Source organism: Malus sylvestris, chromosome 14 (genome assembly GCF_916048215.2).
Source record: "Malus sylvestris chromosome 14, drMalSylv7.2, whole genome shotgun sequence".
Lineage (NCBI taxonomy): Eukaryota > Viridiplantae > Streptophyta > Magnoliopsida > Rosales > Rosaceae > Malus > Malus sylvestris.
The window spans coordinates 28,840,283-28,853,680 of record NC_062273.1 but is presented as its reverse complement, the minus strand read 5'-3'; the positions used below and the strand labels follow the sequence as shown (position 1 = coordinate 28,853,680).

The window sequence follows — 13,398 nt, the reverse complement described above, 5'->3', positions numbered from 1 at the left end:
TCTAAGATTTGAGGGCGGATTTGAACATAGATGAGAAATGGGCGTGGATGGTTTCTGGGTTGCAAGGTCGATTTGAGCACACGGTTTCTGGCATGGATGGTTTCTGGATATAAGCATATGGCAACATAAGTGGCATCCATGTACGATGACGTTGCCCCTTTTCTTGCTACCGTTGACCAAACCGAGGGAGGAGTTCGATTCTGCTTCCCCGTTGTTGTTGTCGACAGAGTAGAAAGAGAGAGAACCCAGGCGGTGGTGCCGATTTGGGAAAAGAAAATTGGAAAATTGGCTTTGGTGGTTCTCGAAAAGAAGAGGAAGAAAGAGGGGTCGTGAGGGTGGAGGAAAGGGAAAACCCAAATCCTTATGGCTGATTTTTACTTTGTTTTTTTTATTTTTTATTTTTCTAAATTTTTAATCCTTTTATTTATTTTATTTTTTAATTTCCATGTAGACTCCTTAATGACACTTGTCGTCCAGTCATTATCCATATGGACGCCACGTCATCATTTAGCGGGAGACTTAACAACCAGATTAACGGATGTATGAGACTGTCTCAAAATTAACACTTGTACCAAATGTTAAAAACCACGAAACTTGAGGGTAATAAACAAAAATTTACCCAAATTAAAATAGTTGTAAAGCTTTACTGTAAAAGCCAAAAGAAGAAAAAAAAATCTTGTGCAAATTTGATTGCCGAGAAAAGTTGAATATCAAAATTAAAGCAATAATGTGTAGTACTATAGTTTAATGATTTTTCATTCTTTATTTGTAAGTAAAATGTTTCAAATTTAATATTTAAATATGGATAATCCATTTTTGTGAATTAACTCAAACAATTTTACACCGGGTAGAATATCGCTGTAACAAAAAGGAGAACATATCGCGTACACAAAAAATTTAAAGAAGCTAGCATAAAGCATTTGACTCTATACCATCAGTTAACCAGATAGAACACCCAGAAATGTTGGCTTGGAAAGTAATAATCCAATCATCCACTTTTATATCATTTAGTTTACAAAATTTAGTCTTCCTAACAAATATAGTGTGGCGTAATTCAATTTGCTATATAGTATACACGCAAAGTCATCATTGCTTTGGACTACTAAAAGTTAAATCATATATTTTCCCAATTTTTTCTGTAAATTAGATGAAAACACTTGTAACACAAATAAAAGGTCGTACCCAGTGCACAAGGCTCCCGCTTTAAGCAGGGTCTGGGAGAGGTAAATGTCGGCTAGCCTTACCCCCATTTATGGAGCGACTAGCCTTACCCCCATTTATGGAGAGACTGCTCCCAAGTCTCGAACCCGAGACCTACCGCTCATGGGCGAAGGCACTTGCCATCGCAACAAGTGCGACATCTTAAAACACTTGTAACACAAATGCTTGATGAAAATTAATCAAGAAAAATTAGGATTGTAACATGATAAACTGACCTTACTCGGAATCCTCCTGCCATAAAAAACCGAGTTTTCAGGCATGGTGTCATTGAAATCCGGATTGGCATGGACATAAATGGAGTACAACCCTTCATGTCCCTTGAAGAACATTTCCCAGAGAGGAGCCATTGCCAGGCTCCCTCTCGTGAGAAACATGAATGCAACTTTCGGAGTCCGTTTAAATGGCAAACCCTGCCGTAGCGGCACCAGAGAAGCTCTCCACAACAGCTCATCGTCGTCCATTTCATGCAAAATATTCGGCGACTTAGTGTATTCTATCAACCCTATTGGTGGTACCCTGCTGGCGGCGGAGGTTTTGGCTTTTGTTTGATTTGTTGGGATATTGAGAGATTGTGGTGGTGGTGGAGAAGAAGATGTTAGATAATTTGTTGGGATATTGAGAGATTGTGGAGGTGGTGGAGAAGAAAATGTTAGATTATTTGTTGACAAATGAGAGTATTTGTTTTGTGTTGAATAAAGTTGGAAGGGGAAATCTTTGAGGTAGATGCTGAGTGAAGCGCCTAGTGCTAAACTGAAGGCAAAGATTAGAAAACTTGAGACGATTTTATGGAGGTGGATTTGGGCATTGAGGAAGTGCTTTGGAAATGAAGGTGGTGGGTCGTGTTGCTGATGCTTATTCATCATTTTTTTGGGAGAGGGTTTCGAAAAATGAGGAGTGTTCTTGGTTTTGAAATGGAATGAATGAAATTTGCAAGCTTCAAAGAATTATATGGGCTGCTCTCTCTCTCTCTCCCCTCTCTTTAAAAGATTCTTAAATTGACCTCGTCACACTAGTTTTTTCATTTTTTTTGTTTGTTAACATGAAAGGTCAGGGTCATGGAGCCTTAAATTAACTCAAAAGGAAACTAGAAATAAGATTAACAAGGACTGTCATCATTAATCAAGTATAAATCTTAAATTCATAAAAAGTATATAAAAAATGCGTTTTGGTGTTCAAGATACATCGAATTTCTCGAAGGATTTAGTACACATAAAGGACTTGCTAAAAAAACGAGGAACAACAAAACATGAGTTGGGTTTTTTCTTAAAAAAAACCATGAATTGGGATAAAAATAGTAATGAAGTTGTATAGTAGGTGGGGAAGACAGTGTATGTAAAAGAAGGGGTTGTAATAACATAATCAACATTATTTCTTACAATGTCTTGGGCTTATGAATAACAGAAAGAAAACGGTTATGATACAAGCTGAATAGTAGTACTACTAATTTGTAAACAACTTGTGCATGATGTTTGCTTATAACCAAGTGGCATGAAGCGACAAATGTGCAGGTTTCATGCATGACTTGGAACAATATTAGTAAATGCATGATGTTTGCTTCTAATGTTTGCTTATAATCAAGGGGCATGAAAGGACAAATGTGTAGGTTTCATGCATGACTTGGAAAAGTATTAGTAAATGCATGATGTTTGCTTATAACCAAGGGGCATGAAGGGACAAATGTGTAGGTTTCATGCATGACTTGGAATAGTATTAGTAAATCCATGATGTTTGCTAATAACCAAGGGGCATGAAGGGATAAATGTGTATGTTTCATGCATGACTTGGAATAGTATTAGTCGTCGGGAGATTTTGCAGTTTTTGTTTTTAACATGTGTATAGTAAGTTATATTTTAATGGGATTGCTCACCACCCCTAAGTTGTGATAATGTCTTTATTTATCGTTGTTATGTGAGTTTAATTAGATTTTGAGATTGTGTTTATCCACTACATATATTTCGAATTTTTTTTTTTTTTTTTGAGTTGAGCAATAACATTAGTAAGTTAGATGTTAAATTAGTCCCCAACAGAATTCGAACCCACGCCGTCATGCAAGAGCACAACATTTTTTCACCACTGTGGTAAGGGTCACTTGCCAACAAGTTGATTGGCCAGTGTGACTTTACTAATACTATTTCAAGTGATGCATGAAACATACACATTTGTCCCTTCATGCCACTTGGTTATAAGCAAACATCGTTCACAAGTTGTTTACTAATTAGTACTACTCTTATTCAGCTTGTATCATGACCGTTTTCTTTCTGTTATTCATTTGCCCAAGACATTGTAAGAAATAATGTTGATTATTCAAAACGAATCAACAACTAGTTGCACAGGGTCACAGTCAGTGATACTCCCAACTTGATAAAGAAAGAAAAAAAAAAAATCGATTTCCAAACTAAAATAAAATGTATATAAATATACAAAATTGTTATTAGCACTCCAAAAATCTAATTAGGCGTCTATACTTAGAAAGAAAAATATACTTGTGCAAAGTGTAGAATGAGATTTTTGAAGTGCTAATAACAGTTCCCTAAATATGTCTTAACAAATATTGTATGTGGCATTGACTTAGACTTTCGCGAATAGACTTATAATTTCTGGTATCTAATAAATATTCAGATTGAAAATATTCATCGATCTGCAAAAGTTTCTCATGGAGGTACCCATTTTTTTTGCCACAAATACCAATGTAGAGGCTAAAGGACACTATGATATTAAATTCATATGCGATAGAGATATTTATGAATTTAATCATTAAAATGCATAAGCTCAATTTTACATTCAAGTTAGATAAATTCCCAAAGTTTTGGTCAACAATAAAAACTGCTTACCAATGAGTTCACCTCTAAAATGTGCAAAGGCGATATGCTTTTTTACCACAATTCTATGTATTGTGATTTTTTGTCCGCAACTTTTGTGGCATATAGAGGCTAAAATATACTATGATATTAAATCCATATGTAGTTGAAATATTTATCTGTTTAATCATTAAAATGCATAAACTCAATTACAAATCCAGGTTAAATCAATTCTCGAAGTTTTGCTCCACAATAAAAACTGCTTAGCTATGAGTTCACCTTTAAAACGTGCAAATGCGATATATTTTTTAGCCACAATTCAATGTAATGTGAATTGTTGTTCACAACTTTTGTATCTAATAAATATCCACGGTTTCGACAAAAATAAAATAAAATAAACATCCACGGTTAAAAATATTCATTGATCTACCAAAAGTTATCATGGACGTACCCATTTTTCGACCACGGATAGGAATATAGAGTCAAGAAGATTCTCATTTAATTAAAACATACAAAACTCATTAAATACTCTAACCAGAAGCTCATTTAATTGAAAAGAAAAATGAATCAATACGTAAAAATTGAACCAATCGATTAAACACATACCAATTATTAAGCTAATTAGTGCTCTAGAAATATAGAGATGTCAAATGATAAAGAAAAGGAAGAGGAAGAGGTTTGGATGACTACGGAGGGGTAAATGGGGGTGCAAAATGACAACCATGGGAGATGGAATAATTTTTTTAAAGAGAGAGAAGGGGCTTTGCTCCATGGAGATGATGGACTGGTTAGGGTTTTATTTTTTATATTTAAGTAGATTGTTGGGTGTAAAAAGAAGTTTGATTGAGTTGAGTTTTGATAGGTAAGGATGATTTCGGAAATAACATTGGGTGTAAAGAGATAATGATAGATAAATCAAATATAATGTAGGCATAAAAAGTAAGTTGGGTGTTGAGATACAAAATATGGGTTCAAATAAAATTTCCCCTAGAAACATGAGAAGTGGCTGCTCTATATTCCTATTTATGGTAGAAAAATAGGTACATCCATGATAAATTTTGGTAGATTAATGAATATTTTTAACCGTGGATATTTATTAGATATAAAAGTTGCAGACAACAATTCACATTACATTGAACTGTGGCTAAAAAGTATATCGTCTTTGCACGTTTTATAGGCGAACTCATAGCTAAGCAGTTTTATTGTGGAGCAAAACTTCGAGAATTGATCTAACCTGGATGTGTAATTGAGTTTATGCATTTTAATGATTAAACTAATAAATATTTCGACCATATATGGATTTAATATCGTAGTATCTTTTAGTCTCTATATGCCACAAAAGTTGCGGACAAAAATGCACAATACATAAAATTGTGGTTAAAAAGTATATCGTTTTTGCACAATTTATAGGTGAACTCATAGGTAAGCAGTTTTATTGTTGATCAAAACTTCAGAAATTGATCTAACTTGAATGTATAATTGAGCTTATGCATTTTAATGATTAAATTCATAAATATCTTGACCACATATGAATTTAATATTGTATTGTCTTTTAGCCTCTATATTGGTATCTGTGGTAAAAAAATGGGTACCTCCATGAGAAAATTTTGTAGATCGATGAATATTTTCAATCTGGATATTTATTAGATACCACAAATTATAAGTCTATTCGCGAAAGTCTAAGTCAATGTCATGTACAATATTTGTTAAGACATATTTAGGGAACTATTATTATCACTCCAAAAATCTCATTCTACAGTCTGCACAGTGTATTTTTCTTTCTAATTATAGAAAGTTTGGAGTGCTAATAACAATTTTGTATATTTATATACATTTTATTTTAGTTTGGAAGTCGACTTCCTTTTTTTTTCTTTTCTTATCAAGTTGAGAGTATCTCTGATTGTGACCTTGTGCAACTAGTTGTTGATTCGTTTTGAATAATCAACATTATTTCTTACAATGTCTTAGGCCTATGAATAACAGAAAGAAAACGGTCATGATACAAGCTGAATAGTAGTACTACTAATTTGTAAACAACTTGTGCATGATGTTTGCTTATAACCAAGTGACATGAAGGGACAAATGTGTAGGTTTCATGCATGACTTGGAATAATATTAGTAAATGCATGATGTTTGCTTATAACCAAGGGGCATGAAGGGACAAATGTGTAGGTTTCATGCATGACTTGGAATAGTATTAGTAAATGCATGATGTTTGCTAATAACCAAGGGGCATGAAGGGATAAATGTGTATGTTTCATGCATGACTTGGAATAGTATTAGTCGTCAGGAGATTTTGCATCAATCTGTTTTTGTTTTTAACATGTATATATTAAGTTCTATTTTAATGGGATTGCTCACCACCCTTAAGTTGTTTGCTTATAACCAAGTGACATGAAGGGACAAATGTGTAGGTTTCATGCATGACTTGGAACAATATTAGTAAATGCATGATGTTTGCTTATAACCAAGGGGCATGAAGGGACAAATGTGTAGGTTTCATGCATGACTTGGAATAGTATTAGTAAATGCATGATGTTTGCTAATAACCAAGGGGCATGAAGGGATAAATGTGTATGTTTCATGCATGACTTGGAATAGTATTAGTCGTCAGGAGATTTTGCATCAATCTGTTTTTGTTTTTAACATGTATATATTAAGTTCTATTTTAATGGGATTGCTCACCACCCTTAAGTTGTGATAATGTCTTTATTTATCGTTGTTATGTGAGTTTAATTAAATTTTGAGATTGTGTTTATCCACTACATATATTTCGAATATTGTTTTTCTTTTTTTTTGAGTTAAGCGATAACATTAGTAAGTTAGATGTTAGATTAGTCACCAACAGAATTCGAACCCACGCCGTCATACAAGAGCACAACACGTTTTCACCATTGTGGTAAATGGCCACTTGCCAACAAGTTGATTGGCCTGTGTGACTTTACTAATACTATTTCAAGTGATGCATGAAACATACACATTTGTCCCTTCATGCCACTTGGTTATAAGCAAACATCGTTCACAAGTTGTTTACTAATTAGTACTACTCTTATTCAGCTTGTATCATGACCGTTTTCTTTATGTTATTCATACGCCCAAGACATTGTAAGAAATAATGTTGATTATTCAAAACGAATCAACAACTAGTTGCACAGGGTCACAGTCAGTAATACTCCCAACTTGATAAAGAAAAAAAAAAAGAAGTCGATTTCCAAACTAAAATAAAATGTATATAAATATACAAAATTGTTATTAGCACTCCAAAAATCTAATTAGGCGTCTATACTTAGAAAGAAAAATATACTTGTGCAAAGTGTAGAATGAGATTTTTGGAGTGCTAATAACAGTTCCCTAAATATGTCTTAACAAATATTGTATGTGGCATTGCCTTAGACTTTCACGAATAGACTTATAATTTCTGGTATCTAATAAATATTCAAATTGAAAATATTCATCGATCTGCAAAAGTTTCTCATGGAGGTACCCATTTTTTTGCCACAAATACCAATGTAGAGGCTAAAAGACACTACGATATTAAATTCATATGCGATAGAGATATTTATGAATTTAATCATTAAAATGCATAAGCTCAATTTTACATTCAAGTTAGATAAATTCCCAAAGTTTTGGTCAACAATAAAAAATGCTTACCAATGAGTTCACCTATAAAATGTGCAAAGGCGATATACTTTTTTACCACAATTCTATGTATTGTGAATTTTTGTCCGCAACTTTTGCGGCATATAGAGGCTAAAATATACTATGATATTAAATCCATATGTAATTGAAATATTTATCTGTTTAATCATTAAAATGCATAAACTCAATTACAAATCCAGGTTAAATCAATTCTCGAAGTTTTGCTCCACAATAAAAACTGCTTAGCTATGAGTTCACCTTTAAAACGTGCAAAGGCGATATATTTTTTAGTCACAATTCAATGTAATGTGAATTGTTGTTCACAACTTTTGTATCTAATAAATATCCACGTTTCGACAAAAAAAATAAATAAATAAATATCCACGGTTAAAAATATTCATTGATCTACCAAAAGTTATCATGGACGTACCCTTTTTTCGACCACAGATAGGAATATAGAGTCAAGAAGATTCTCATTTAATTGAAACATACAAAACTCATTAAACACTCTAACCAGAAGCTCATTTAATTGAAAAGAAAAATGAATCAATACGTAAAAATTGAACCAATCGATTAAACACATACCAATTATTAAGCTAATTAGTGCTCTAGAAATTTAGAGATGTCAAATGATGAAGAAAAGGAAGAGGAAGAGGTTTCGATGACTACGGAGGAGTAGATGGGGGTGCAAAATGACAACCATGGGAGATGGAATGATTTTTTTAAAGAGAGAGAAGGGGCTTTGCTCCATGGAGATGATGGACTGGTTAGGGTTTTATTTTTTATATTTAAGTAGATTGCTGGGTGTAAAAAGAAGTTTGATTGAGTTAAGTTTTGTGACAGCCGGTTCCTGATTTTAAGAGTTTTAAAGTTTAATAAAGGATTTTACAAAAATGCCCTTTGAGGCACGCGCTTTATTCGAGGTTAATCATTGTGTCGTGCCATCTAAGATTTGTTTCTTGACATATCCTCGTAGTACTCGTCGCTACGAACGCGTGGGCACAGATGGTGCGTGATTTGGAGTTATATCGAATAATTTATTAACGTTTGAAATTTGGGCATTTTAGGAATTATAATTTAGTAAAATCTGGAAAAAAAATTTATGATAATGGACGGCCCAAATTTAATGAAGAATTAAATGGATGGCTGGGATGCGAGAAGAAGGTTTGTGGGTGTGTGTGCGTAAGAAGAAGAAGAAGAATGAGGATTGGGCAGTGGGGAAGAAAGAGGAAAGGAAAAAAAAAAATGGGATTGGGCAAAACTGCCCAATCTGAAAGAAGAAGGAGGGGACGAATCAGGAGAAGAGAGAAGGAGAGGACGACCACGCGGAACAGAGGAAAGGAGGAAAGGAGAGAGGGCGAGAAGCAGAGGAGAGAAGATCAGAAACGGGATTTTCCCCAACCCGTTTACCCGTGCACTCGTCTCTATTTTTCCGACTATTTTCACCCGTTTTTCTGGCGAATTGCTTCAAGAAATCTCATGGGAAACACTCTAGGAGCCTTCCTCTACCCATTCCATCTCAAAATTGGAGAGATTTGGCTTTGAAAATGGAGAAAACCGCAAGGAGGGGTGCGGCGGCTTTGGCTTCGAATCACCCAATCCCGAAGCAATTTCTTCCAATTACCACCACCCATAGCTTCCTCTTGAGGCCTAGAACAAAGCCCAAGCATTAGTTGGAGCATTGGAGTTGATTTGAGAACGAATTGGAACTCACCCAATTCTAGGGTCCGCACGGATTTTGGTGAAATTGGAGTTCTTCCAGGCCAAATTGGCCTTGGCCTCAAGTATAAAGTTTACTCTAATCATTGAGATCTTCAATTCTGTATTTTTTGATAATTTTTTGAAATAGTTAGATTTTCCGGCGAGCCGGGACGGCCAACCGCCACCCGCGGCGGCTCGTGCGGCGGCGCGTGGCCAATGGCCCGCCAATATCATTCTAAGCATGTGTTTAAGGTTCTAGGTTCAGTTTTGATAATTGATGGACGTAAATTGAGTAATTGAACCTAAATTCGTTTCGATTCGTGGTTAGGTGAAAATGTGAATTTACGATCCAACCGTCGGATCGTCACCAAACTTTGATACGTTGTAATACGTAATATTTTAGGATTATAGGAACTTACGGATCGGAAATACGATTTACGGATCTTTCGGAATTGGAGTTGTAAATTCATAAAATAGAATGTTAACCGTCACTTGGTTTTGACAATTGACGGAGATCCGACCGTTGGATGGTAATGAAATTTTAGGATGTTGTCCTAGAGGTATATTGTGGACCTCTGGAAGTTATGGATTTGAAATCTGAGTTGTAGATCTTCCGGATGGAACTACGTAGTGACGTGTTTTATATAAGTTATATATTCTATCGATATGATTTCTGAGGTTGGATTTGATTATTGTTCTAAGCGCCGATCGTCATGATGCCTTGATGTGTTGTGCTAGGGAGTTGTTGGGCAAACTCCAGGTGAGTAGGCAGTATTTCTGTTTATACCTATATACTATCGATTTTCCAGAAATTGAGTTTAAATGAAAGTATGTTTTAAAATGCCATGCATGCATATTATGAGATATATGAATTGATAATTGATGCATATATATATATATGTGAATTGGTGATGTGGACGCATAGGTGAGTATCAGGTGAGTTTTATGTTATTCATGTGAATCATTGATGATGTGAATTGTGTTGAGAGCTCATAACCTGCACCCCTGGTGTTAGTGCTTATATTATTCACCGCACCGCACGCTCACCTTGGATCCAAGTAGGTGCATGTCGTACAGACCATGAGAGGGTTCCGACATGCTAGTCGTACAGACCATTAGCGTTGGTTCCGACTGGTAGGTGACCTTAAATTATGTGCACAGATGATTGATGAGAGAAGCACTAGAACGTATTATTACACCATTCTTATCGTACAGACTACTTCAGGTAGTTCCGACTTATGTGCAGAGTAGCACCGTACAGGTCACCGTGGTGACTCCGGTTGGATTGGATATTGAGCTATAGAATAACCGTACAGGACCAACTGCATGGTCTCCGGTTGATTCCTTATTTCACCTGTTATATTGATGCATCCCTATTCTGTTTTTGACATTATAGCATGACATACTTTCTGGTTTTGATAAAGATTGATGATTTGAGATATTTGAAGGTATATGCTATTATGTTATTTTCTGGGAAAGTATACAGGTTTTACAGTGAGGGGTTAGAAATGTTTTAAATGAAATGTTTTCGAAAAAGTTTGTTTTACTGGCCCACTCAACTTTGTTTTGTGCCCCTCCAGGTTCAAGTTAGCAGAGCTTTGGTGGCCTCGAGGAATCCAACGGTGTTCTGATAGAATTCACAAAAGTAGGACTCACCCTCAGGTGTTTCATCTTAGTAATTGTATCTTTAAAGCTTCTGAACTGTGTAAATGGTTACGTCACACTCACGTGACGGCCAGCATGCCCTCATTCGGGACGGGGTGTGTCAGTTGGTATCAGAGCCTAGGTTGCAATTCTGGACATCTTGAGAATTTCCTAAAGGAACTATACCGCCTCGTAGCGAGCCACGTAGTTCGGATGAGCCTAATTTCCCTGATATAGTAGTTTGGGGGGAAACTATTGCCATTGTGATTCAGTCTATTATCTAAAGGAACCTTTTGAGACTTGTTATAAGTTAAATTTGAATCACTTTAGGGAAATGAAGAACCTAAGGGAGCCGATCGATGGCTTAATCATTTGGGAAAAGACGTTTCGGATTATGCAAAGTCAAGGGAATCTTCCTCTCGACAGGTGGGTCAAGATGACTACCTAGTTTCTGAGTGTTGAATCTGCATTCTGATGGAGATAGGAATGTTATCCGATGTTATCGGAAGAACAGCTGTTTGGAAGTCGTTTAAAGAATTGTTTAAGGAAAAGTTCATTCCTTCGGCATATTATTATAGAGAGTTTACAGACTTGCCTTGTTTCCATTCGGATGTTGTTGCTAATTCGGTCAAGGTGTTATGTTGTTTTTGGCTGGATAATAAGAAGAAGTGGCGTTCTTTGGCGACCACTATTCATTGTACTTTTTACCAGGAGTTTACGAGATGTTGTTGAGCATTGAGGACTCTGAGAACATGATCAATGAAAGTAAAGAGGAATAAGAAAAGAATCAGAATCAGAAGAAAGACGATAAGTTAAAGATCCGTCATATCAAAGACCTCGGAAGACTTAGAGCTTCAAAAGAAGTGAAACTAGAGCTAATTTTCCTAGCTGAGGTTTTAGTGCCACTGGTCAGAGGCGAAGTGATAGATTTACTAGTGATCCCAAATTTCAGAGACAAGGTGACTCTGGTAGAGGAAATGTATCTTTGTACCGTAGGTACAATATTAGGCACTTTGGAGAGTGTGGGAAGTTGTGAATGTGTTCATGTGGTTAGATGAGACATAGAGGTATGAATTGTCCCTAGTATCAGTTGTTACCCAGCAATCTTCCTTGACATATTACTTGGAAAATTGATGAATAAGTCGTACAGGTCATTATAGGTGACTCCGACTTATGTGCTAACATGGATGGTCGAGCTGTAAACTCAGCCGTACAGGTCATTCTAGCTGACTCTGGCCGATATAATTCTTATTATTGACGATGTTGCCAAAGGAAGTAGTGAATGAGCACGATCGAGGCGTATATATGTATTTTCCCTGTGAGGAGTAAAATGATAATATTGCACCCTTAAGAATTGTTGCTTACTTATTGAGACGACAGTGAGTTATCGTTATTGCGGGCTGCAGACCGTAATACCCATAACTTATTTGTTGGATTCGTTAAGCAAGTAAATAGGTAGGTCATTCTATGTCGGTTATGACTATTCAGGGCGTCCAGTGATGGTGGAAGAAGTAGTTATGCCAGTGAATCGTATCCCGTTAGACATTGTGGATTTCGATGTGATTTTAAGCACATATTGGTTGCATTATAATCGTGCCAATATGTATTGTATGGGAAATCAGTTACTTTCCTTTGTCTTGGATTATCAGAGGTTAATTTTGTGATTGAGCAAAATGGAGTGAGGCATGCCGTTATTTCTGTTGTGAGAGCAAAGAGATTGTTATCAAAAGGTTGCCAAGGATACCTAGCTCATGTGGTGTTGCAGGATCGTACTCCTAGTATTGTGGATGATGTACGAGTGGTAGACATTTTCCTAATGTGTTTCCGGAATGATTTACATGGATTGCCACCAGACAGAGATGTGGTGTTCACTATTGAATTGTCTCCAAGTATAGACTTTATGCTATAGATTGGTTCCTACATAGTTAAAGGAATTGAAAATTTAGTCACAGGAATTGGTTGATAAAGGTTTCAGTCAACCTAGTACGTTACTTTGGAAAACCCCAGCTTTGTTTATAAGGAAGAAAGACAGGACCTTAAGAATATGTATGGATATTAGGTAATTGAATCGGGTAATGAGTAAGAACCGTTATCCATTGCCGCGCATTGATGATTGTTTGATCAGCTTAGAGGTGCTTATGTGATTTCAAGGAAAGAGTTGAGGTCTGGTATACTCTTAAGTTGATAGTAAAGCACGCTAGTCATTTTGAGTTGGTGTTGCAATGGTTGAGGGAACATCGGTTGTATGCTAAGTTTAGCAAATGTCAATTTTGGACGAATCAAGTGGCATTTTTGGGACATGTGATATCTACACAAGGTATTCAAGTAGATCCTCAATGAGTGACAACTGGGGAGAATTGGAAACAACCTCGAACTTTCACTGAGGTACTGAGTT

General features: G+C 35.9%; 1 protein-coding gene and 1 long non-coding RNA gene across 3 annotated transcripts in view; one reads left to right on the top strand and one right to left on the bottom strand.

Annotated features, from left to right (window-relative positions):
* The window catches only part of LOC126599782 (glycosyltransferase BC10-like), a 39,537-nt gene that overhangs the window by 2,717 nt on the left and 23,422 nt on the right, over positions 1–13,398 (bottom strand). Inside the window, exon 2 of one of the 2 annotated variants that reach the window (XM_050266226.1) lies at positions 1,437–1,631. In XM_050266226.1, the coding sequence (XP_050122183.1) occupies positions 1,437–1,631 (195 nt within the window). Of the gene's footprint in view, positions 1–1,436; positions 2,625–13,398 lie in introns of those variants that run through there. The other variant, XM_050266225.1, reaches the window with a different exon arrangement.
* The window catches only part of LOC126599784 (uncharacterized), a 37,913-nt gene that overhangs the window by 7,378 nt on the left and 17,137 nt on the right, over positions 1–13,398 (top strand). The gene's annotated exons all lie outside the window — the stretch shown is intronic.